At 50.5% G+C, this 24,383-nt stretch overlaps 1 protein-coding gene across 3 annotated transcripts in view; it reads left to right on the top strand.

Annotated features, from left to right (window-relative positions):
• The window catches only part of SLC2A9 (solute carrier family 2 member 9), a 255,542-nt gene that overhangs the window by 58,843 nt on the left and 172,316 nt on the right, over window positions 1–24,383 (top strand). For all 3 annotated transcript variants that reach the window (XM_049630307.1, XM_049630310.1, XM_049630309.1), the window contains one exon: window positions 8,684–8,844. In XM_049630307.1, coding sequence (XP_049486264.1) covers window positions 8,684–8,844 — 161 coding nt within the window. The remainder of the gene's footprint in view (window positions 1–8,683; window positions 8,845–24,383) is intronic.

The raw sequence follows: 24,383 nt of genomic DNA, 5'->3' as shown, positions 1-24,383 counted from the left end.
TCAGAGCCTGAGTTCAGAGTTTTTATTAGGGACTGGTCGCAAAGGCACCCTCTGCTCGGCATGTACATGACTCCTGACTCCCAGAGACAAAGCAGGTGTTCGGCATAAGCTATCCTCTGCATGCTGTAGACTTTCGGAGTCGCTTTCATCAGATCTGGGAGTGGTGGGAGCCCCCCTCCCAAAATCCACGCTCCCCAACACCAGCCTCGGGCCAAGCTTGCGTGCAGGCCTCTCAGAGGAGGGAAGCCTCAAGCCAACTATGTTGGCTTCTTCTGCACGGGAGGCCTTACCTCTGTTAGATGGCATCAGGTGGCCCTGCTGGGCTTGAGGAATTCTGTCCTCGAGTGGTCCTTCTTTCAAGGAGCCCGGTTTGGCGGTGGGCACTCTGTAAGGGACTTTCATACCGATTTACTCACGGTGCCAGCGTCTTCAGTGGCATCAATTGTCTTTACAAATCCCGAAAGAGTTATGGGCGTGACCTGGGCATGAGCTGCTCAGCTATGCAGAGTGTGTGCTCTGGCCCGTCCACGAAAGTGCTCTATTTATGTGCATTTTTATAGCACCCCTGAGAATATTTTTAGATGAATTCATGACAGGCTCCGTGTGAATCAGTAAGGAACATGAATATTGCAAAACAGGCGACAGGGTAATTTGCCTCCCATTGTCTGGCAATTTCCTGCCATCATTTGGAGGTGTTCTAGGCCTGTCTTCCTGGCTGGGAATTGCGTGCTTTCGATTTGCGGCCAGAAGCTTGGCCTCTGAGTTGTCGGCTGGGGAGTTAGTGGTGAGTTATTCATGGCTTCATAGGCCTGAGAAATAAACACATCTAGGCCCTTTATTTTACAGATCAGGAGTAATGTTATCCGCACCACCAGCGGCCACCCCAACTTCTGGTTTTTATCGTGTGCTTCTTGCGGACCCTGCTCTGTGCTTTATTTTCGTTCTCATGTCAAATCCTCATAGTAACTCTTTTGAAGAGGGAAGGGACCTAGCAGATGAGGAATCGAGGCACAGAGAGGTTAAGTAACTTATTCAAGATCGCCCAGCACACAGCTGAAGAAAGTGGATCCCAGGGCCCTTAACCACTTAGAAGCCTGCCCTCAGAGGCAAAGCCAAGCCACGTGTGGGACATCACGGAGGACTCAGTGGTGGAAGCAAGTCTTGAACCTGAGACTCTTGGCTTACCTTTAACCGTGGCTCCCCAGCGCCCACACGATTATGCGTGGACTCCTCAGGCTGACAGTCAAGGCCAGTGATGACCACTCTCTGGGCCTTCGAGGATTCGCTTTCCTCTGTTGACAACTGTCATACCCAAGCCCGTCCCCACCTGCTCATGACGTGGCGAGTGTGGCATCGCCTTTCTCGGCTTCCCGCCATCACTGTACCTCCACTGTGTGTTATAACTGCGTGTTTACTCTACTCTTGTCTCTACTAGACTGCACGCTCCTTGAAGGCAGGGGGCTGCGGCACTTGTATCCAGAAGACAGGCTGGGAACCCGGGCCCCTGTTGGTAAGGAAGCAGGTGTGTAGAGCCCGAGAGAAAGACAAGCCTGGGCCCTTTGTAAGTGGACCCAGTGGAAGGTGAAATGTGGAATCCATGAATGAGATGGCCCAAATCAGGCCTAGAGATTAGCTAGCACAGTCATCTTTAAACTCTCATTTTATTGCATGGGGCACCTGGGCGGCTCAGTCGGTTGAGCGTCCGACTTTGGCTCATGTCATGATCTCACAGCTTGTGAGTTCGAGCCCCGCGTCGGGCTCTGTGCTGACAGCTCAGAGCCTGGAGCCTGCTTTGGATTCTGTGTCTCAACTCTCTCTGCCCCTCGCACTCTTACTGTCTCCCTCTCTCACTCAAAAACACACGTTAAAAAAAAAAAACCCATAGGGGCACCTGGCTGGCTCAGTCTGCTGAGCTTCCGACTTCGGCTCAGGCCGTGATGTCATGGTCTGTGAGTTCGAGCCCTGCGTCGGGCTCTGTGCTGACAGCTCGCAGCCTGGAGCCTGCTTTCGATTCTGTGTCTCCCTCTCTCTCTGCCCCTCCCCCACTCGCACTCTGTCTCTCTCTCCCTCAAAAATTAAATAAAAGTTAAAAAAAAAAAAATTTCAACCCTCATTTTATTGCAGAATACGCTTTTCAAATGGAGCCTTACAAGTTTCCCAAAACATAAAAGGAATCCTCTAGCAGAAGGCTCATATCTCCTACCTACCCTTTATGACTTTGCTGAAATCTTCCCTCTTTCTTGAAGACTCATGGCATAGTAATCATGACGGCATGGGCTTTGGCATCAGGTTCATTGTCTTTGGGTGCTATAACAAGGCACCCCTAAATCTCAGTGGCTTAACACAGTGAAAGTTTATTTCTCATTTATGCCACCTTAAAAGGGCAGGTGAGCAGAGACACTCTGCTACATGAAATCATTCGGGGACCCAGGCTCCTTCAGCTCCCAGGCTCCAGGAATGGTGGCTCCACCAGAGTCTATGTCTCTTCTGGTCTGTCTGTGAATGATCAGACAATAAGGAAAGGGAACGAGTGAAGAGAAGGCACACAAACTCTTAATACTTTGGCTGAGGTGACACACGTCACTTCTGCTCATGCTCCTGTGGTGAGAAGTAGCCATGTGGCCGCATCCAGATGCAAGGCACCGAGAAGTGTGACCTGGCGGTGTGCCCAGGAAGAGGAGGGCTAGACGCTGTGAGCATGGAGGAGGAAGGGCTCTGCCATTCCATTGGATTCTCTATGGCTTTCAGATGCATTTCTCTACTCCTTTTTCTGCTCTTAATGAAACTTCACAGGATGGCTGCCAAGGGTTAAACAAAATGAGGTATATAGATGTCTAATGCATACTGAGCAGTCAATCAGTATTCGTTCTCTGTCCCTCCTTCTCCCCGACTCCAGTCTTTCAATATGCAACAGAGGTACTGATAGGATCACCTTTGTGTTTTCTATACTGAGTTGGACTACAGTAGTGGTTAAGAGATGAGCTTCGGAGTCCAACTACCTAGGTGTGAGTCCCGACCCTCCCACATGCCAATGGTGTGACTTGGGAAATGCCCCTGTGGCTCTGTTCCTAAGGTTCATCAGCCCAAAGAGAAGTTACAAACAGTACCTGCCTCATAGGGTTGTGAAGACGATGGAATGAGTTCACACGTGTCCAGTTCTCGGGGTAGTGGATGGTATGTCGCATCTATGACCTATTTTTATTATTACATGGTGATTGATACACAGCAGAAACTGAATTTTAAACATTGTTTTAATGTTTATTTATTTTTGAGAGGTAGTGCATGAGCGCGGGAGGGACAGAGAGGGAGGGAGACAAGGAACTCAAAGCAGGTTCCAGGCTGTGATCTGTCAGCACAGAGCCCAACGGGGGGCCGCAAACTGTGAGATCATGACCTGAGCTGAAGTCAGATGCTCAACCGACTGAGCCACCCAGGCGCCCCGGCAGAAACTGAATTTAAAACACAAACCCTTATTAAAGCACCTGCTCTATACTATGCAGTACCAGTCGGTGTTCACATAAGTCAGGGCCACACATCTCAAACTCAGTGAATGTTTGTGTAATGAGTTAGCAGAACAGCCCTCATCGGCTGGCTCCTACTATCACATAACCCTTCAGGCTGCCTTTCATCTAGGCCTCTGCTGAAATCATTCCTGGAGAAGACAAACATTAAATCGTTACAGCCATCACTTGGAAACCAGCTTTCAGGACGGTTGAGGAAGGCGTCTCTGCAGGGGGGGCGCAGGCTTTGCTGTGTCCTTCAGCTTTCTCCAGCCCTCTGCAGAGGTTCCTTCCATCCTCCAGCTCTCCCAAACTGAGATACAAAATCTCCGTAGAGATGCCCAAAGCAACACCTAGGAATGAGTGATATGAAAGCTGCCCCCTTTCTCACCAGGCTCCTGAATGCCTAGAAAGGAAGAGATTTCTTCCCCGGCAGCATCCTTCTAGTTTCTGCACATCAATTCTTGGACACTGGTCGCTGCTGTAGGCATGGTGATAAGAGGCTCTCTAAAAACTTTTAACGTTTTATTTATTTTTGAGACAGAGAGAGACAGAGCATAAGCAGGGGAGGGGCAGAGAGAGCGAGACACAGAATCTGAAGCAGGCTCCAGGTTCCGAGCTGTCAGCACAAAGCCTGACAGGGGGTTCAAACCCACAAACCGTGAGATCATGATCTGAGCCGAAGTCGGCTGCCCAACCGACTGAGCCACGCAGGCGCCCCAAGAGGGTCTCTAGAGTGGGCATTAGCAAGGCTCCTGGAAAGGTGGCTATAGTTGCTCGAATCAGTGTCAGTTCTGGATCACATTAGGGACCAAGGTCACATCCAAGAATAACCTTCTACGTGGGGTGAGGGGAAGGGTCCTGCTTATTAGGCAGCAAGAGGTGCCCGTGCAGTGCTGGGTACTCACTCCTTACACCGGTTTCTCTGAGGGTCTTGCTGTTGCCCTGGGGAGGCGGCAGGGGTGGGGTGGGGTAGTTCTGTACCTCTGCCTTCCTGAGGCCTGTCCAGCCCCTGGCTTAGCAGTTTATCACACTTTCTCCCACTATGCTCTGTGCTTGTTGGTTGTCACCCAAGTACTTAAGGGCATGGCAGAGTGTGTAGCCCATAACAAAGGCTTAATTGACATTTTTTTTTAACGTTTATTTATTTTTGAGAGAGAGTGACCAGGGGAGGGGCAGAAAGAGAGGGGGACAGAGGATCTGAAGCGGGTTCTGTGCTGACAGTAGTGAGCCCAATGTCCACTTGAACTCGCAAACCATGAGATCATGGCCTGAGCCAAAGTCAGACGCTCAACCGAGTCACTCAGGTGCCCCAGATACTTTTAAATCAATAAATGTGCCATTGTACTTGGCTGCTTAACATTGCCACCTTGACTGTGAAGTTGGGAGCCCGGATAGTGCACTTGTCCTTTAGGGCTCCAACGTGAGGCGGGCCTTGCACAACCTCCCCCCATCCACCTCTTAGCCACCTGGCCAAGTTGGCAACTCTGGGCTCCCTGGTCTGTAAATGAGCGTTTCTGCCCCCAGGGCTGTTGCGAGGCTGAAATGGGATAATTTACGTGTTTTGGGAGAGTTTCAGCAGTTGCAAGCAACAATAATTTTGTCTGATCGAAGCTAAAACTGTTGTTGCCAAAATCGGGAGCAGCTCGCAGGGCTGGTGAGCCGGCCCCGAAGCTCTGCAGCCTGGCCAATGCCACCCCCGCCCAGCGGCCGCCAGTGTGAGCTACCGTGTGGCTGGCACAGGACACCGCGGCCATCAGGCTCCCACTGCCCCCAAACCCCAAACCCTAAACTGCTGCGAAAGGAATTCTGGCCCCGCCGCTTAGCGCCCCGCCTCCTGCAGAGTCCAGGCCTCTGATTGGCTGAGCCCGGGTCACATGGCGCTCGCTAGCTGCAGGGGATGCTGGGAGACGGGCGCCTGGCGTGGTAAAGCCGCGTAGGGAGGTTGGGGGTGTGTGTGCCGCCGGGGCTGTGAGGAGGGAGCTCCCCGAGGGGAGAAGGGGGCTCCTGATGCCGGGCAGCCACCAAGTGCACGGTAACCGGGGGTCAGTGTTGATGTCCAGCCACGGGCAGCACGCGGCTCCTTGGTGAGTCGCCGGGGCGGCTGCTGTGGTGGCCCCAGGAGGGGAGGGGATGGCGGCCCGGATCGGCTTGAGCGGTCTAAGTGGTGACAAGTATTTTGGAGATAAGGCAGTGTGGCGGTCCGCTGGGGCCGCCAAAACAAAGTACCCCAAGCAGCCTCTCAGGGAGGGGGTGGAAACTGAGGTTTACCGAGCAGGGGGTTATTCTGTGACAGCCCTGCGGGCGAGAGGCCTGAGGTCAAGGTGCTGGCGGAGTCCCGTTCCTTCCAGGGCCTGTGAGGGAAGGATCTGCTCTAGGGCCGGCGCCTGGGCTTGCAGGTGGCTGTCTTCAGCGTGTGCCTGTCCTTCTCCCTCCACACTTGTCTCTGCGTCCATGTCTCCCCCTTTGGTACGGACATCAGTCACTTTGGGTCGGGCCCACCCAAATTACCTCATTTCAACCAGATTCCCTCTGTAAAGACCCCTGTAGCAGGATTCTCGCTCAGATAGATAGTCGGGGCACCGAAGCTTTTCTTTCCAGGAAGCAACTTCATTCGTGCCGGCACCGCTCCCTTGGGTTCCTACGGAAGACCTGAACGCCACGTGGTGTAGTTTCTTATACATTTTTTACTTCCTTGTCTCCCATAGATGGTAATACACAAACATGTCGTCTGATTAAGTGGCCTCATGTTACAAGGTCGTGAGGGATGTTGTCACGTGGGCATACAGTCAGGCTGCCTTGAGCGTTTTTTCTTTTCTTTCCTTGGGAGGGGACCCTACCACACCCTGTCTCCAAATACCTCACATCCTGAGGTCCTGGGGGTTAGGGCTTCCACTTATGAACGGGGGGGGGGGGGGGGGGGGGGGGGCATGTCACAATTCAACCAGTAACACCGGGAAGAGTGTAGATATCACATGGGAAGAGAATAGATATCACATAGGGATAGGATGCTTCCCTCATCTCCTGCCATCAGCCCATTTGCCTAGGCCAGAAACCTTGCAGTCTTCTCCGTTCCTCTTAGGCGTGTCTAGAACCTTCCCTCCCAGGATGTGGGGCCAGTCCCCAGTTGGTCTTGTCCATCCTACTCTCAAAACATATCTCGGATCCACCCCCTTCTCTCCACCTTCACTGCTGGGTCCAGGCCACCGAGATCTTGGGACTGTTGGGGTGCCTCTCAACAGAGGGCCAGCTTCCTCCCTAGCTTCCTTCCAGGTCCCTCGCGACTCTGAAGCAGAGCAGTCCGCTGAAAATGTAAACCACTCCATGTCCTCCCCTCACTTGAAACCCTCCAATAGCTTCCCATTCCACTCGGGCCAACACACACACACACACACACACAAACACACACACACACACACACACAGAGTTTAGAGGATGATTAGAAATCTAGCACCCAGCTAAGAATAAGATTAAGAATAGAAGATCCTGCCAGATGCCCCTCCCAGATCATCTCTCCACCCCGCCCCCAGGAGCGACCACTGACCTGACATTTGCAACAATTATTTCTTTGTTTTCCTTTGTATTTTATAATCTATATGTAATTCCCCCCAAAACGTTTATATTTTGTATATTTTTGGATAGAAATATGGTGTCATACTGTACGTACTGTTTTGTTTCTGGCTTATTTTGTTCAATGTTGTATTTTGTGAGGTTTAACTGTATGTGTTTGCATGTCGCTGTAGTTCGTTCGTGTTTGTGGCCGTGGGGTTTCATATGATGATTCTTCCATGATTTGTTTATCCATTCTGCTGGTGGGCATCGGTTGTTTCCCTTTTGGGGCTATTATAAGCTATGCTATGTGGACATTTGGGTAGATATGTCCTCGGGCAGGTGGGAAGGAGTTTTTTGGAGGAACTTTCTAGAAATGGATTTGCTGGGTTGTAGGTTAGGGGCATCTTCAACTTTGCTAGATGATGCCAAACTGTTTTCCAAGATGGTTGTCTCATCTCAACACAGTGCATGAGAGCCTACTGCTGATCACTACTTGGTTTTACCAGACCTGGTAGAGTTGAGCTTCCTGGGGATTGTGTGAGCTTTGCCCAAGCCCTGGGCACTGCTCCAAACTCTTGCGTGACCCTCCCGACAGCCCTGAGACATCAGTGTCATCATTCCCGTTTTGTAGATGAGGGAGCCAAGGTCCAGCTGGCTTAAATCGTTAGTACTTTGTTGTGCTGGGATTCACGCTGTGGTCTGTGTGTCCCGAACCTGTGTTTATTCTGCAGTGACGTATGCTGGCTCCGGTATCTGGTGTCAGTGGATAGCTATGAACATCTTGGGGATGGAACTCCTTGAGGAGCTTAGTGCCATGACCCCAGTCTTTGGTGCACATCAGAATCACCCCGTCACCATCTGAAACCCACCAAATCACAAGACAATGATGGGGATCTAGAGGATGCAAAATAGTATCTTGTTGGGGTTTTAATTTGCATTTGCCTGTTGACTAATGACATTGAGCATCATGTCATTAACTTACTGGTCATTTGAATCTTCTCTGAGTCAGTTCAAGTCTTTTGCTCAATTAATTGGGTTGTTTGTCATATTGACTTGTTAGAGTTCTCTGTGTGTTGTGGATATAAGTCCTTTATAGTTTATGTGTTGCAAATATGTTATCTCAGTCTGTGGCTTGCCTTTTCATTTTTTTTTAAAGTATCCTTTGAAGAATAAGACACTTTAATTTAGACAAAACCCAAATGAGCATTTTGTTTTTCTTTTGTGGTGTTTTTTTTGCATCCTGTATCTTCGTCTACCTCAAAGGCAAAGATTTCCTCTTATCTCAGATATGTGTGTTGTTAACACACTTCCCAGTTGGTTCTGCTGTGCACCAAAGTGGGAGAAGCCCAGGTATAATCGGTTACCCTAGGTTTGGGGTCAGATTTGAGTTTGGCTTTCAGGTTTGCCACTTACTGAGCACGTCACTTTGTCTCTCTGAGCTTCAGTGTCCCTATCTGCAAAACGAGGTTAAAAGTAGGGCCCCTCCACACAATTTGTTGGAAAGGTTCAATGAAATAAAGCTCAAACAGAACTTAGCAAAGTGCCTCGCATGCACAAAATGCTCTGTAAAAGCTGTGTTCGTTTATAACGAGCAGCAGAATGGAATAACACGTTTCGTTGTTTCTTTTCAGTACATCAAGTCCTTCTACAATGAATCGTGGGAAAGAAGGCACGGACATCCAATAGACCAAGACACTCTGACCCTGCTCTGGTCTGTGACAGTGTCCATATTCGCCATTGGTGGACTCGTGGGGACGTTACTGGTGAAGCTGATCGGAAAGGTTCTTGGGAGGTTAGTGGGACATCTCTGCTTGGGGATCCCCTCTGTAATGTTCACAATATGTATCAAAGTCAGGATCCCAGAAGGCAACAGAACTCCGCTCAGACAGTCCAGCTGGAGAGATTTTAATGCCAGGAGAGGAAGGGGAGGAAATGGGGCACCTGAGGCCAAGGAGAAGCGAAGCCATGGACAATGGGCCGAGTTGTGGAGGGCTGTGTGGACTGGGCTGCGTCCGACTGTATTGTCCAAACAGGGAAGGAGTAGGGGGGAAATACCCTGGCTTCTCTCTCCTCACACCCTCCAACCCACTGTCAGTGCCTCTCATTGGTCAAACCCAAGTAGAAGCCAGAAACACCAGGAGCCTTTTGGGGGCAGTCCAGGAGGACCGGGTCCCAGGGCTCGGAGCAGGACAGGAAGGGAGGAAATGGATCTGGCCGCCAGAGCAAGTGGAGAAGAGCCTTAGAGTGCCTTAGAGACTCTTCCACGTATGTCCATATAGATCTGCTTTTCAGAACGTGGGAGCTCAGACAGTGTTTTCTTATGGGTCTGAATGATAACTTATTAAGCCAGTCTCCTATGGATAGACATTTAGGTTATTTCAAATCTTTCATATTACAAATACAGGATGGTACGTGTCAAGCAGTTCATGTTGAGATTTCCCATCTGGGCCCTCTCGGGTCAGATCCACTTTACCTCCTGAGCTTCGTGCCTCGCTCATTTCTGTCCTGTGAAGAGTTCTCTGAGATCAGATTGATTTATCAAGAAACCTCCCCAAATGTTTTCCCTGTCTCTTCGCTTATAACTTCTCGGGAGATGCGGAGGTGTTAGTGCAGAAGTGGAATCTGCAGCCTTCATGTCTGAACTTGACTCACGAGTGTTCCACTTTCTAGTGCCTTTGGCCAAGTCGTTTGATGTATTTGAACCTCAATTTTCTCCTCTGTAAGACGCAGGAAATGTTACGGGGACTAGAGAAAACGAATGGAGGCAGAATAGCACATTAGCAGGAACTCAGTAAGTAGAAGCTATTATTATTTACCGTATTACTTACTTACCATCCTTCTCCTCATTATCCGGACGCCCATATACTTACCCATACATGGTAAGTGCTCAACACATCTCCATGTTGCATTGACCTGAATTGGAAAGGACCCAGAAAATCTTTCCACTCCTCAGGGCTCTAGAAATCCTACTTAAAAAGGTGCCCACCCCCTTCCTTTACACTCGGCCTCACATCCGCTCCAAGGAGTAAGTTAGAACTGATGCTGTTTCGGAGCCGACTTTCACAAGGCTGGGGCAGGAAGCCATCCTGAAAACGCGCATGTGGCGCTCAGGAAAGTCTGTGGTATCCGGTGAGGCAGGGGAGGTGCTGATACTTCCCTTGTGCCCAAGGCCACTTCCAGGTGGTAACGAACGGGAACTCCGTACTCCAGAGAAGTATGGCGACGGCAGAGTGGCGTGAGGGCTGCCATTTTCTGTGGTCCCCCAATGTTCCGGGAGCTCCCACATGCACCCTTATTCCATTTCTCCACTCTCGGGGGTCTTGGATGGGGGATGGATTGAGAGCTTACACAGAGCTCGAGCTCAGGTTGGAACCAGCTCCACCACGTCACGATCCTTCCATCATGCCGAGCAGATCTGAGTAGGGGCATGCTGGCAGTGGCTCTGTAAGTCCATGACTGTTTGACCACAGGTCAGTGACTGGCTGGCCCCCGGATTGGCATCAATGGCCGGGGTCCGTGAGGCACTGTTGCTAAGCCCCTGGGCCAAGCCAGTTTCTAACGCCAGTCCTCTTGTCTATTCTAGTTAGATGGAGTCAGCCCCGGCCCCAGGATTTGTGGCCTGTGACATATACCTGCCTTTTATCTGGCCATGGCACTGACACCCCAAGGCTGCCCCATAAGAAGTCTCTGAACCCAGGCAGATGGTACAGGGAAGTCCACACTGTAGCCGGGGTCAAGGTGCCGTGGCCCCACAAGTCCTGACTCCCCAAATTGCCAGTGTGTCACGTGAGACTTTGCCACCTCACCTCTCAGCCAACACCTCTCCCACACGTACAATGCAGGCAGTGGAAGTGGCTTTGCAGCTCTTGACGGCGTGGTGCAAAAAAAAAAAAAAAAAAAGCAGAAGGAATGGAAAAGAGACACGTTTGACAGATACTCCTTTTCTAAGAGAAGGAAGGGTTTTAGGCCAGAGAGAGATTCCATCAAAAGGTGTTGGTCCGTGTGCCCCAGGCAGCTGCCAGTTCCCTTTTTCATCATTGTGGGAAGAAAGGTTGAGCCAGGATGAAGCCTCAGCTTGAATGGGAACTCCGTAGGGAGGACAAGGAGCAAACACCGAGAATCTACCCCCGTTTCTTCACCTCCTGCTACGTACCCGTGCTCGACCTACCATACCTCGTTTACGTCCACAGCTCCGTATTGTTGTCCCTGGTCCACAAGCCATGAATCCGAGGCCCTGAGAGGCCTCGTGGCTCGCCCGAGGTGACAAAGAATGAGGTTGATCCGAAACTCAGACCGGAGCCCGTGCTTTTCCCATCACATGGTGTCTGTTGAAACCTTTTCTTGATGCTTCACTAATTGTCTCTGGGAGGCCGCTGGGGAGAAAGAAGAGGCTGGCTTAATGTGCAAGGCTGGGGTGGGGACCGATGGGAGGGCTCACACGCATGACTATGGGGGGAATTTGGGTGGAGTTGAGGGTCCTCAGAGTCAGGCGGGTCTGGTCACCAGCAGGTCCAGCAGGGGGCTGACCCTCGCTAGGCCATGACGAACTCGACTGTGGTTTGGGAGAGGGATGAGGACGGGGGAACACGAGGGGCCAGGAGTGGTCTCTGGAGATGAGGCACCCCCATTATCTAGTCTCAGGGGAGCAAGTTCCTTGTCTCCTCGAGCCTCTGGCTTGGAGAATTCTGGTTGACTCCCTCCCCTCATTTGGGGTCATCCCTCCTCTTCTTACATGGCTCTAGTGACAGAACCCTCCTTCCCTCATGAGATAGGACGGTGACCATGTTGGTGCATGGATGCCAGCTAGAGGACCCGTGATGCTCCTGGCTCATGGGGCCACGTATGAGTTACTCAAATTCTCCAAGCTTTGCTTAGTTGGTGACAAGATGAAGATAAGGCAGTGGCCTGTTGGAGGGTTGTGAAAATGAAATGAGAGTGTTCCTCTCCGTGGTTGACACGGAGTCAGCACCCATCCTACGTTGGCCAGCGTCCCTGTTGTCCCTGTCCCCATCCTCATGAGCTCTTCTTGAGACGTGTCACCCCATTACTCGACAGAACTGGCCGTGATTATGTTCTAGAATGTTGCACTGAAATTGGCCTCCTTACACATATCATTGGATCTAGTTTTTCCCTCTAGAGCAGAGCAGAGCAAATATGCAAAAAACCATAGGGAAACTCACACGGGCTTTGAAATCGGATCCTTAGGCCTGTTCTTGAGCAAGCCATATAACCACATCCAGCCATGCAGCAAATATTTTGAACACCTGCTGGGTGCCAAGCACTGTTTTGGCACTTGGGCACCAGCAGCAAACGGCATGGCCCGAGCCTGCTGCCTGGCTGTGAACAATGCATCGTGCACGACATTGTGGCGATTGGAAGCACGGTGCGGGGGTGGACGGGTAGTGGAGGGACAAGAGGAGGCAGTTTGAAATCTGTGGAGCTCGGATAAGCACGCTCACCCGAGGGGGCAGCTCTGAGGGTTGCAGGAGAGCCTGTTTACAAAATGGGTCCTGTCACTCATGCCTGTGACGGGGACTCAAACCAAACTGGCTTAGGGCCAGAGGGAGCTAATTGGCTGACATAACTGGAATGTAACTCAGCCGAATCCACCTGTCTGTCTTCTCTGTCTCTCAGCTCTGCCTTACTCTGTGTTGGCTTCATGCGCAGGCTGCCTCTCCCTGTGTGGGGGCAAGATGCCCCCAGCAGCTCAGGGTGACCCTGTTTCCGCTTGGCATCCCCAGAACACACTTCTCCTTCCAGTAGTTCTAGCCAAGTCCCAGGCCTGAGTCTCATTTACTTGTGTGAGGTCGCATACCCTTGGGGCTTCTCGACCAGGGGCAATTTTGCCCCAGCAGGGGACGTTTAATGACAGTATCTGGAGGCGTTCCTGGTTGTCACTGCTAGGGGGTGCTCCTAGCATCTAGTAGGGGCCAAAGAGGCTGTGAAACATGCTACAATGCCCACGACAGCCCCCACCACAAAGAATTTTGTGGCCGCAAGTGTTAATAGAGCCCAATGTGCGAAATCCTGGTGATTAGTGCACTTTAAAGGTACTGTATCATGTGCCCGTTCCTGGAGCCACAGTGGGGTGGAGATGGGACACAGAGTGCAGGCAGGAATGTTTCTTGGAGGAAATCCTACCAGAAGAAGGAGGGTGGGTGTTTTTTTATTTTATTTTTTATTTGAGAGAGCACGTACGTGCCAATGGGAGAGGGACAGAGGGAGAAAGAGAATCTCAGGCTCTACGCTCAGTGCAGAGTCCAATGCAGGGCTCGATCCCACAACCCTGGGATCATGACCTGAGCTGCAATCAAGTCAGAGTCAGACTCTCAGCTGACCGAGCCACCCAGGTGCCCCAGAAGGATGGGTATTGAACGAGTAGTACGTCATGCCAGGCAAATAGCAGGTTCTCAAAAGTGCTATTTTTCTTTTCTTTTTCTACTTCAATATTTTGAAATCTGTGTTTATTTTCTAAAAGTTGGAAGGAACGTAAGCTCTCTAGGTGCCTGCTGAAGGAGCCTGCAATGCATACGGCAAACCTTTACTAGGCTTGAACAATAGAAATCTCTCCTCTCACAACTGGGGAGGCCGGAAGTCCAAGATCAAGATGGCAGGGGATGGTGGGGGAGGGTTGCTCCTGAGTCCATTCTCCTTGGCTTATAGGTGGCTCTCTTCTCACTGTGTCCTCACAGGGCCTTTGTCCTTATGGGAGAGCAGGCCTGGTGTCTTTTCTTCCTGTCTGTTCCCGTTGGATGAGGGCCCCGCCCTTACAACCTCATTTAACCATAATCTCCTCTTTGAATGCCCTGTCTCCAAATATAGTCACCTTGGGGGGTTAGGGCTTCAGCTGAGGAATTGGAACATAGTTCAGTGCACAGTAGAACACTTACACTGGTCGCTGACCTCCTCCTCTTTCAGGCTGGAATTGCCTTAGGAAGGTGAGTTCCCCAGAAGCAGAGCCTATGAGGGAGCTTGGGATACATACGTTTTGTTGAGGGAAGGCTCTTCAGGAGTTCCCTTGACGGTGATACAAGCAGAAGAGAGAAAAGGGGAAGAGAGCCAAGCCAGGCCGTGCTCTCAGGTCCACTCTGGTCTCGGCTGGCCCGCAGGGATCTGGGGCATGAATCCTACCCCGGAGGGATCCCATCTGGGCAGGGGGGCCGCATTCTCTTCCCGCCACTCTCCAGCCATTGGCTGCAGGCTGCTCTGCGGGAGGGGGTTATCTTCTTGGGTGGCCCTTCTGGAGAAGAGGAGCCTTGCTTGAGCAGCCACATGTACAAAGTGGGTGACGGAGGAGAGAGCTGAGGGACAGAGGGGTACCTGCCGGGACTCCTGATCCCCCACCCCCATTCTGCCAGCCTTGGAGCCTTGCCTAGCACCGTGAGGGTGGCAAGGATTCTGGGAGAAGGAAGCCGTCTTGGGGTTCGTGCCAGAAGGTAGGAAGAGAGACTGGGAGTGGCGGATGTAGACTTCAGGAAGGCAGAGTTCCAATGTCTCAGAGAGTCTCCAACCCCAAACACGCAGCAGCTTTAGTACAAGCTGTTTCTGCACGATCTGTTTGTTGTATTACAGATGCATGAGCTGGAAATTATGGTTGAAAGTCAACAAGTTGCCACTCCTGCCCCACACTGCCCACCACACATCTATTAGAACCAAATAGTGGCCTCCCTGGGCCCACGTCAGACCTTCTGTTTCCCTCTGTTACATCACTTAGCATTTTGTGCTGTAACCACTTACTGACATTTCTGTCTCTTCCCTGAGGGGAGTTCCTTGCGGGGAAGCTCCTTGAAGCTCCTTGATGCAAGAACCACACGTACACGTGAGTGCCAGCACCTGGCACAGAAGCTTGTGCACACTAGGCAAGCAAGCTTGTTGGACAGATGGAAGGGTCGATGGAGGAATGCCTGATGCTTGAAGGTTTTTCTACCGTAACTTCCCAAAGTGGCCGTTTTTCTCCCGCTTGTGTGCTTCCATTCACTCGTGCGTTTATTTTCCCAACAAATATTTCTGGAGCACCTGCTGTGTGCCAGGCACTTAGGGGCGAACAAAGTGGACAGAGACAGCTCTCTGGCAGAGGGAACAGCAGCTGTAAAGGCCCCGAGGGACAACTGGGCTTGGCTTCTTGGAAGATAAGACAGGATGTCAACGTGGCCAGGGCCACGTCAATGAGTAGAAAATGAAGCTAGAAAGAGGTCACTGAGCTTGGATCCAGAGGGCCTTGTGGGGCAGGGTTGGGACTTGGGCTTTTCTCTAAGGTGGGAAGTTACTGGTGTGTTGTAAGAACTGGCCCGATTTGCAGCCTGAAAGGCCTTCTGTTGTCAGTGCATCTGGGGACGTTACGGCATCTTGCGCTGATAGGGTGAGGTGATCTGGTTTGCACCAGGTTTGTGACAAGACACGGTGAGAGGTAGTGGTGGTTTTAGGAGTTTTGGACATATTTTAGAAGTAGAAAAAACAGGCCTTAGAGATGTATCGTAATGTGGGTGGGTGAGGGACAGAAATAAAAAATGATGCTAACGTTTTCTGGCCTGAGCAACGGCACGGACTGTGGTGTGGTGTTGTTGTGGGTTTTTTGTTTTTGTGGGTTTTTTGTTTTTGTTTACGTTGTTGTTTTTTCTGAGGTAGGAAGTCTTTGGGAAGAATAGGGTGGGGTTTTTTTAATGTTTATTTCCTTGGGGGGTGCAGAGAGAGAGAGAGGGAGACACAGAATCTGAAGCAGGCTCCAGGCTCTGAGCTGTCAGCACAGAGCCTGAAGCGGGGCTTGAACTCACGAACGGTGAGATCATGACGTGAGCCAAAGTCGGACGCTTAACTGACTGAGCCACCCAGGCGCCCCAGGAAGAGGATTTGGGGAGGAAGGAGGCCAATGTTACGAATTCAGTTTTGGGTATGTTAACCTTGAATTGTCTGTAAGACTCCTTCGTGAAGAGGTGAAGCAGGCAGTCGGACATATGGGTCTAGCACTCGGAGGAGAGCTCAGAGCTTGGATGTAAGTGTAGATGTCATCAGTACATAGGTGAAACTTGAAGCCAGGACACAAGACGGGATCACCTGGGAAGTGTATGGAGGCCAAAGAAATAGGCTCAAGGGCTGAGGCCGGGAGCCCCCCAGTCTTGGGAGGGTTGGGAAGATGGTAAGGATCAGCCAGCGAGGCAGGAGCAGACCCACCACTCAGAGCTGGAAAGCAGGTGAAGGAGGGAAGTGGTGACCACCTGTGTTCAAACGGAGACGAGGCCCGAGAGTTGGTGGATTTAGCAATGTGGAGCCCTCTGGTTACCTGACAGGAGCTGTTTCAAGGGCACAGTGGGGGAGGCAGCTACTGGAAGGGGTTTAGGAGAGAAGAATAAGTCGAGACAATGAGTGTAGATGGGTGTGCCGGGGTGTAGTTTTCCTTTTAACCGCATGTTAATGAGATGTTCCAGCAGAGAGGGGAAAACTGGTGGGCAGGGGCCAGAGATGAAACTTGCTGAAGCAACATTCTTGTGCAGGTAGGAGCGGGGTGGGGAACTGGTCGGTGATTGGAGGGATTGGCCTCAGGTGGGAGCACGACAGTATGTCCTCAGGAAAATGGGGGAAGACAGTGTGTGGGCACAGAAGCAGGGAGGTCGATGCATGTGGAGGGAACACGTGGATTCCTCTCCAGATTGCTTCTGCTTTCTCAGTGGAGTAGGAAGCAAGGTCATCAGCTGAGAAGGAGGATAAGGGGATTTGAAGACGGAGAAGTCGTATGAAATAGTCCTCGAGGAGAGCAGGACATGGAACAAACCAGGGAACTATAGAATGGTTGCCTGGAGGCCCCAAAGCCCACTTGAGATTGGTGGTCATGAATTTCAAGTGACACCAGTCAATGTAGTTCGGGTTTTTCTCCAGCCAAGCTGAGCTCTGTGGTGCATGTGTGAGGCAGGTCAGGATCTAACCAGGGTTGGGGTTTGCCAGGCACATAGGATGAAGGCAGGTGGGTCAGTGGGTCAAGGAGTTGAGGATGTGATGGCTATTTCAAATGATGGACCATGGAATTCAGGCTGAGTAAGCAGGAATGGACAGACATGAGGAAGGTGATGATTGGTGGAAACAAGGTACGGTCTCGGTTTATAGGCCAAGCTAGACTTAAAGAATTATTGGAAGGGTGGGTGATGGAAGCCGTATCTCCAGAGGTTCCCCAGTTCACTAATCCCTTACAGAAGTACTTTCTAAATTCCCTGTATCTTCCACCACCTGGTCGTGTGTGATTGAGTTAAAGTATGACACAGCGGAAGCTCTCACATTTCTCCTGAGCCTTCTCGTGTCTAGGTTCAGGATGCTGAGTCCCTTCGACTGTTTCTCCAGTGACGTGCTCTCCACTCTCCTCATCACCTTATCACTCTTCCTCGTGTTTGGCCCCTTTTGCCAAGAGCTGATAATCTTCTGGGTTGCCCACGAAGATTCTGCAATATGGGAAAGCTCAGAACAATGAGTGCGCTGTCCCAGGTGGGGTTCTCAGGGGTCACTGGAGTTCTGTGCTCAGAAATGGCATGTCCCTGGTCTCCCTTGTTTTTGTTGCCATGTTCATCCCCGGGGAAAAAATGGAAACACAGTCGTTAAAATCCACATCTCTGAACCCCAGTGAGTCAGCTTTGCAAATTATTTGCGAGTAAGGTTTCCATCCTCACCGGGGCACTGTCAGGCTGGGGGTTATTTTGGGAAGGAATATATTAATATGATGTACTTGCTTAGAGGGTGTGCAGCCCTGTTTGCAAGTGTTCCAAGTCAGACCCGAATGGGATTTTAACATTCTCTGCATGGCACAAAGTACACCATCGCATCCAGTGCAGGACCTCAGGCCAGAGCACTTAGGGGCACCCTTAACTCTTCTTTCTCTGTACCTCTGTCCAATCCAAATGCAAAGCCCATCAACTGTCTTCAAAACACACGGGGCTCTGACCACGTCTCACCACCTCCACCGCTCCCGTCCTGGTGCGAATTATCATTGGCACTTGCCTGGTCCGCTGCAGGAGCTTCCCAGCCAGTCTCCCTGTTTCTGTACTTATTTCTTCAGCCCACGGTCGACACAGAAGTCTGCGCGATCTTGTTAATATGTTAGTCAGGCCATGGCACCCCTCTCCTTAGAATCGTCCGGTGGCTGCCCGTCTCTCTCCAGGTGGGAACCCAAGTTGCCATGGTGGCTCCTACAAGACCCTTACTAGCTCCCCCTCCAGTCTCTCTGCCCTCACTTCTACTATTTGCTTTCCTGTCTTCCTCTGCTTCCAGCTGTGCTGGCCTCACTGGTGTACCTGAAAATAACCCATGTCTGACTGTTAGTACCTCCCTGCCAAGATTGCTGCTCTCTGATATCCATATGGCTGGTCTGTATTCCTTCTTCAAGTCTGTGCTTAGATATCACCTTCCCAGATGTCTCCCTGAGTAAAATTCCTCCCCTCTCCTGTATTAGTTTTCTCTACAGTCTTTGTCTTTTACTTGTTTATTGAGAACATGAAGAGTGGGGACTGGGTCATGGTGGCAGCTATATGCCAGAACTTAGAATGGTGTTCAGCACTCAGTCCACACTTAGACGTTGTGTTGAGTGCATGAATGTCAGTTGAATGAGTGAACATCTGTTGAAAGAATGAATGACTGTGAGTAAATATAGCAGCCGCCATTGTGGGGGGCTTAGTATCAGGGTGACTGGAACGCTAAGCCTCCCATTTCACAGTATGTGAACCTGACCAAGTACTCCAGTTCTAGATCTATTTCCTCACGTGGGACATGGGGTAGCAAGATTACCTAATGCATAGGGTGTCCAGTGAGTATAAAGTACTTCAAATAGTGCCTGAGACATAGCAAGTACCCAGAGGATGTTAGCTCTCACCATGGATTGGTTTTCAGTTTACTGAGGCTCCAAATAAGTTCCAGGTGTCATCCTAAGCACTTTGCGTAAATCATCTGATTCTTACAGGAGACTTAGAAGGTGGACATTGTTGCACCCATTTTACAGGGGTGGAAACCAAGGCTCAGGGAGGGTGGGAAACCCACCCACAGTTGTTCAGTTAGCATGTGGCTGAACTGTCCAAGCAGGAATAGTATTGGAGGTAGATTCAGGAGAACAGCGTGTGTCCTGCCCACAGACCTAGAAGCTAAAGTAAGACTCAGAACAGGCCAGAGCTGGGCCACATGGGGGAAACCCGGCTCAGCATCTAGAATTTACTCCTTCATTTATGCAACAAATTTGAATGGGGCACCTGCCTGTACCAGCAACTGGCTTAGTGCCTGGGGCTACAGTGACAAGATAAAAATCTCTGCACGCATGGAGCTTATAATCCGGTAGGGGCACGTGCCAACATAAACGCAAATAAATATGTAAACTAAACTCCCGTGTTGTGGGGGCTGCAAAGAAAATAGGGTGATAAGATTGTGGGGGATGGGCTCTGCAGCTGGGGGAGTAGTCACATCAGATAGTGTCAGAGGTGGCATTTCAGTCACTTCAGTGAGATAAGACGAATGGATCGAGGGGCACCCATGACACGGGTCGTGAATCAGGAAGCTGCCCGGCACACCCAAGAGATGGCGGGAAGCCTCGTGAGCACAAAGGCACGAGTATCGGACGGTGTGGCCAAGGCCATGTCATGCAAGGTTGTTTGGGCCCTGGCGAGAGGTTTGTCCCAAGCGCAGTGGGAAGGTTTTAGGTAAGGGGAAGTGTGTCAGTGTTTGCTTTGCAAGGATCACTCTGGCCGTTCTGTGGACCCTGAATCCTACAGGAGGGCAAGAGTGGAAACGGGAGCCACCTAAGCCATCCTGCATCCGTCTGAGGGTGAGATGGTGGTGGCCTGCCCCTCTGCCGGACTGTGGACCAGAAACGGAAAGAAGCGCTCCGCTCAGGGATATACTCTGGAAGCAGTGTAGGCGGGACTCAGTGATGCAGGCAGGAAGGAAAATAAGAGATGTAATTATTATTCCCCTATTTTTGGTCTAAGCCCCTAGGAAGGTGGAGGTTTTATTTACTCAGAAGGGGAAGACTGTGGAAAGAGGGGTTTGGATGCCTTTGTGGGGGGCGGTTAGCAGTGGGGATGCATGAGTTCTATTTTTTTTAATGTTTATTTGTTTTGGGGAGAGAGACCGAATGCAAGTGGGGGAGGAGCAGAGAGAGAGGGAGACACAGAATCTGAAGCAGCCTCCAGGCTCTGGGCTGTCAGCACAGAGCCCGACGCGGGGCTTGAACCTACGAACTGTGAGATCATGACCTGAGCCAAAGTCAGACGCTGAACTGACTGAGCCACCCAGGCACCCCAAGAGTTGAGTTTATTTTATTTTATTTTATTTTATTTTATTTTATTTCATTTCATTTCATTTCATTTCATTTTATGTATTTATTTTGAGAGAGAGAGAATGTGCACGCATGCACCAGGGAGTGAGGAAGGGCAGAGAGAGAGAGGGATGAGAGAATCCCAAGCAGATTCCACACAGCGCAGAGCCTGATGTGGGGCTGGAATTCACAACCCTGAGATCATGACCTGAGCCGAAATCAAGAGTCAGCTGCTCAACCAACTAAGCCACGCAGGTGCCCCAAGAGTTCTATTTTAAAGATACATGGCTTCAGATGCCTGCTGGACATGCAAGTGGAAATGTCTAGGAGGCAGTGTGGCATGTAAGTCTGGATTGAGATGAGTCCAGGCCAGAGATACAGTTGGGATTGTCATCAGCTAAGGTCACAGCTGGGTGAAGTCACCCAAGGAGGGAGTGGAGAGAGAGGACAGACCAGGCTTGACACTGAGAAGGGGAGGCTGGTAGGCAGAAAACAGGAGAGGGCGTGATCCCAGATGTCCCGGAGAAGACTGTGTTTCCAGAAAGAGCCCGTGGCTGTCCGTATCGCATGCTGCTGGGAGGCTGTACCGGGGGGGGGGGGAGGGGGGGGGGGGGGGGGGGGTGCAGAACTGTCAGTGGTGTTTGTTGAGGCGCGTGATCCTGATCGTCTTCACAAAGGCAGTCTCCCCGGAGCGGTGGCAATGATCCAATCAGAGAGGGACAAGGACAGAAGGGAAGGCAAACAGACGGTAGTCTTCAGGGAGTTTCACTCTAAAGGGGAAGCGGAGATAAGGGGCAGTGGCTTCAGAGGGCTGAGGGTCAAGGGAGACCATAGTCTGCTGTGTTCGCACGGAAATGATGGAGTAGTTAAGGGATGGATTCTTCTAGGTGGCGGACAGCCAGGGTGCAGGAGACTGCACCTTACCCCCCAGGGGTGGTTTTAGCCAAATGCAGGTGGGCTGGTGAACTCGGTGCAGTGGGGGGGGGGGGGGGGTGGAGCAGGGTGGGGAGTGAGGTGGTCCCCACCTGTGACACCTCCACCTCTTCCTCTGTGAATTGCCCAGCTCACGAATGCTGCCAGCTACAGGTGTGAAAGATGAAGTGAATGACACGAGATGATTTATGTAAAAGCCATGCTCTTTCTAGATTCTTCTAAAGGTCTCTTGTGGAGTCTGTGTCAAGGATTGGGATTCTCTAGGGGTGGACCCAAGAGTCTCTCTTCTTATGTGATGTCGTTGAATCTGATGAGCAGCTATAGCCTTGAGAAGCACTCAGTAATGCCAGTATTAGTGCCATGAATATCATTACCATCACTCTAGCATCAAGGGCCCAGTTTAACTGGAGTAGGAGCCCAGGGGTCGGGTCTGCTTCCTGGTCAAGCCCTTTATTTCTCCCTGTCTACGGGTCATGGAACATGCTGTCTTGTCCAACATCCAAGAACCCCCTGAGTCTGGCCAGCCTCAGCAATCCTGTCCTGCTTCCCCTCTCTCGACAACCTCTTCACATCCTTGACTTACACTGGACTCTACACCCACAAGATTTGGGCTGTGAGGTCTCAAGGAGTAGAACTGGGGTCAGAGATGGACCTACAGGGAGAACGTTTTGGCTTGTTGGGAGAAATCACTTTTCACACACAAGCCACTACCACACCTGGGACGGAAGGCAGAGACAGCATTGCCAGGGCCCCCAAGCCAGGCCCGCTCCGCGGAAGGGGGCAGGTTGCTGGCACCACAGGGAGAAGGCTGGGGCCAAGGAGCCGACGCACCTGCCAAAGTGGGAGTGGGACCATAGGGAGATGCCCAGCCTCTCCTCTTCCCCACAGAAGACAACATCAGACCTCTCATTGGCCAGTCCTGCCAGGGAGCTGGGAAGGAAGGGAGCCTGGGAAATGTAGTTCTAGTTCCCTTTGCCACAACAGAACAGAGAAAGGGTCCCGGGGTAGCCAGGCAAATGACACACAGTTCCCACTTACACACTCCGAGACCCGATATCTTTACTTCTAATTGATTTCTGTGTGACAGTTTATTCTTCTGTGTCCCTAACTAGGTTTTAAAGCCCCTAAGGGTGAGGATGGGGATTGACTTACTCCCTGTGGCAAACCCTGTGTCTTACGCTCACTACGTGTTTGCTGAGCAGACACGCCAGTGAAAGCCCTCGCCCCCGTGAGGGCACAGGTCTTTTCACCACTGCCCTGCTTCCTTCCTAGGACTGACCTGTCAGACCCTCAGAGGACTGAGGGAAGGGCCGTGAGCACTGCGCACACACGGGCCACCAGAGTATTCTCATTGTGCTCTGAAGCCTCGCTGATAACAAAATTAGTGCCCTTGGGTTTGTCTTCTTGAATCCTGAGACTGCGACCTGCTGTATCACAATAAGGGAGGTCAGGGGCGCCTGAGTGGCTCAGACGGTTAAGCGTCTGACTTCAGCTCAGGTCATGATCTCGCGGTTTGTGGGCTCGAGCCCCATGTCGGGTTCTATGCTGACATTGCAGAGGCTGAAGCCTGCTTCAGATTCTGTGTCTCTGTCTCTCTGCCCCTCCCCTACTTGTGCTCTGTCTCTCTTTCTCTCTCAAAAGTAAATAAACCTTAAAAAAAAAAAAATGAGGGAGGTCAGCCTAGATTGGAATTTCTGTTTTAAGTCTTGGCTAAATCATAATTTTCCCCTCATGGCATCCACTTAAATTAACTTTTTGACAGTGAGATTGTATTTATGTTTTGAATAAATAATACATTCATATGGCATAACTTTTAAAAGGACCAAACGAATGTAAAGTAGAAGGCTTCCATTGTATTTCTCTCCCCCAGCCAATCAGAACCCCTTCCTGGGGGCAACTTGTGATACCAGTTTTTTGTGTATCTTTTCCAAGGTTTGTGTCTGTTTTTGCATGCATGTGCATGTGCGTGCGTGCGCACACACACACACACACACATTCCTTTATCACACAAATTGTTGAACATTCTATGCAAAGTTCTGTACCTTGTTCTTTACACTTGACAATATATCTTGGAGATCTTCCTGTATCAGAATATAGAAAGCTACTTCTGTTTTAATGTCTACATAACGTACCATTACATAGATGTATCATAATTTGTTTAAATAAGGGAGACCTGGGCTTTTTCAGTTCACATTATAGAAGATGTTGAACCAGTCTTCGTGCCATCGTGAAAGTGTGATTAGCTTTGGGATTCTCCAAGAAGATGTAGGCAGGAGGAAAAAGTTTAGTGGAAAGTTTGAGATAAATAAGAAATAGTGGAAAGAGCCCCGGCCTGGAGTTTAAGGCCTCTAACTCACAAAAGTAATAACAAAGTCCCCTTTCAGGTCTCTAGCTTCTTCCAATTTACAAAACAATTTAATATTTGTTAACTCATTGATTTTTTAGGGAAAAAATATCCTGTGAGAAGCTATGATGTTTTTTTCCAGCTCTTAACTCACTAGTTGTATGGCCTAAATTTCTAATTTGTTTATATCCTGGTTAACTTATCTATAGAATAAGGATAATGAAGTATCTACCTCATAGGGTCATTTTGAGCAGGAAATGAGCTACTCCTGTAAAGTGCTTAGAACAGGGTTTATCATAGAGCAAGAATTTAGTATGTGTGAGCTATTATCATTCTGTAAATGAGTAAAGGAAAACACAGAGCAGTAAATAAAGTATAGTCACCTAGCTCATAAAAGATACAACTGGTGCAGGGACCCAGGTCTCCAGGCCCCAAACAAGTCATGATTCTCAACCATGAGGTCTTAGAGACATGTTACCAGAACAGTGACAGCAGTCCCGGCACAGAGCAGCTATAGGAATAATTGCCATAGGAATTTGACTGATCTTGTTCAAGAGGAATTAGTTCAACCTCACACTTAGGGCTGTAATTTATCAAATCGAAGATGTCCTCATGTATAAGAAGCATTGTTACACGAAATGCAGAGAAGGAAGGATGGAAGGAAGGAAAGAAGGAAGGAAGAGAAAGGGATAGGAAGAAAGGAAGGAAAGGGAGGGAGGGAGGGAGGAAAGAAGGAAGGAAGGAAGGAAGGAAAGGAAGGAAGGAAGGTAGGAAGGAA

The sequence above is a fragment of the Panthera uncia genome, chromosome B1 (genome assembly GCF_023721935.1).
Source record: "Panthera uncia isolate 11264 chromosome B1, Puncia_PCG_1.0, whole genome shotgun sequence".
Lineage (NCBI taxonomy): Eukaryota > Metazoa > Chordata > Mammalia > Carnivora > Felidae > Panthera > Panthera uncia.
Note: the sequence above shows the minus strand (reverse complement) of the source record. Positions and strands in the feature narration are given on the sequence as shown.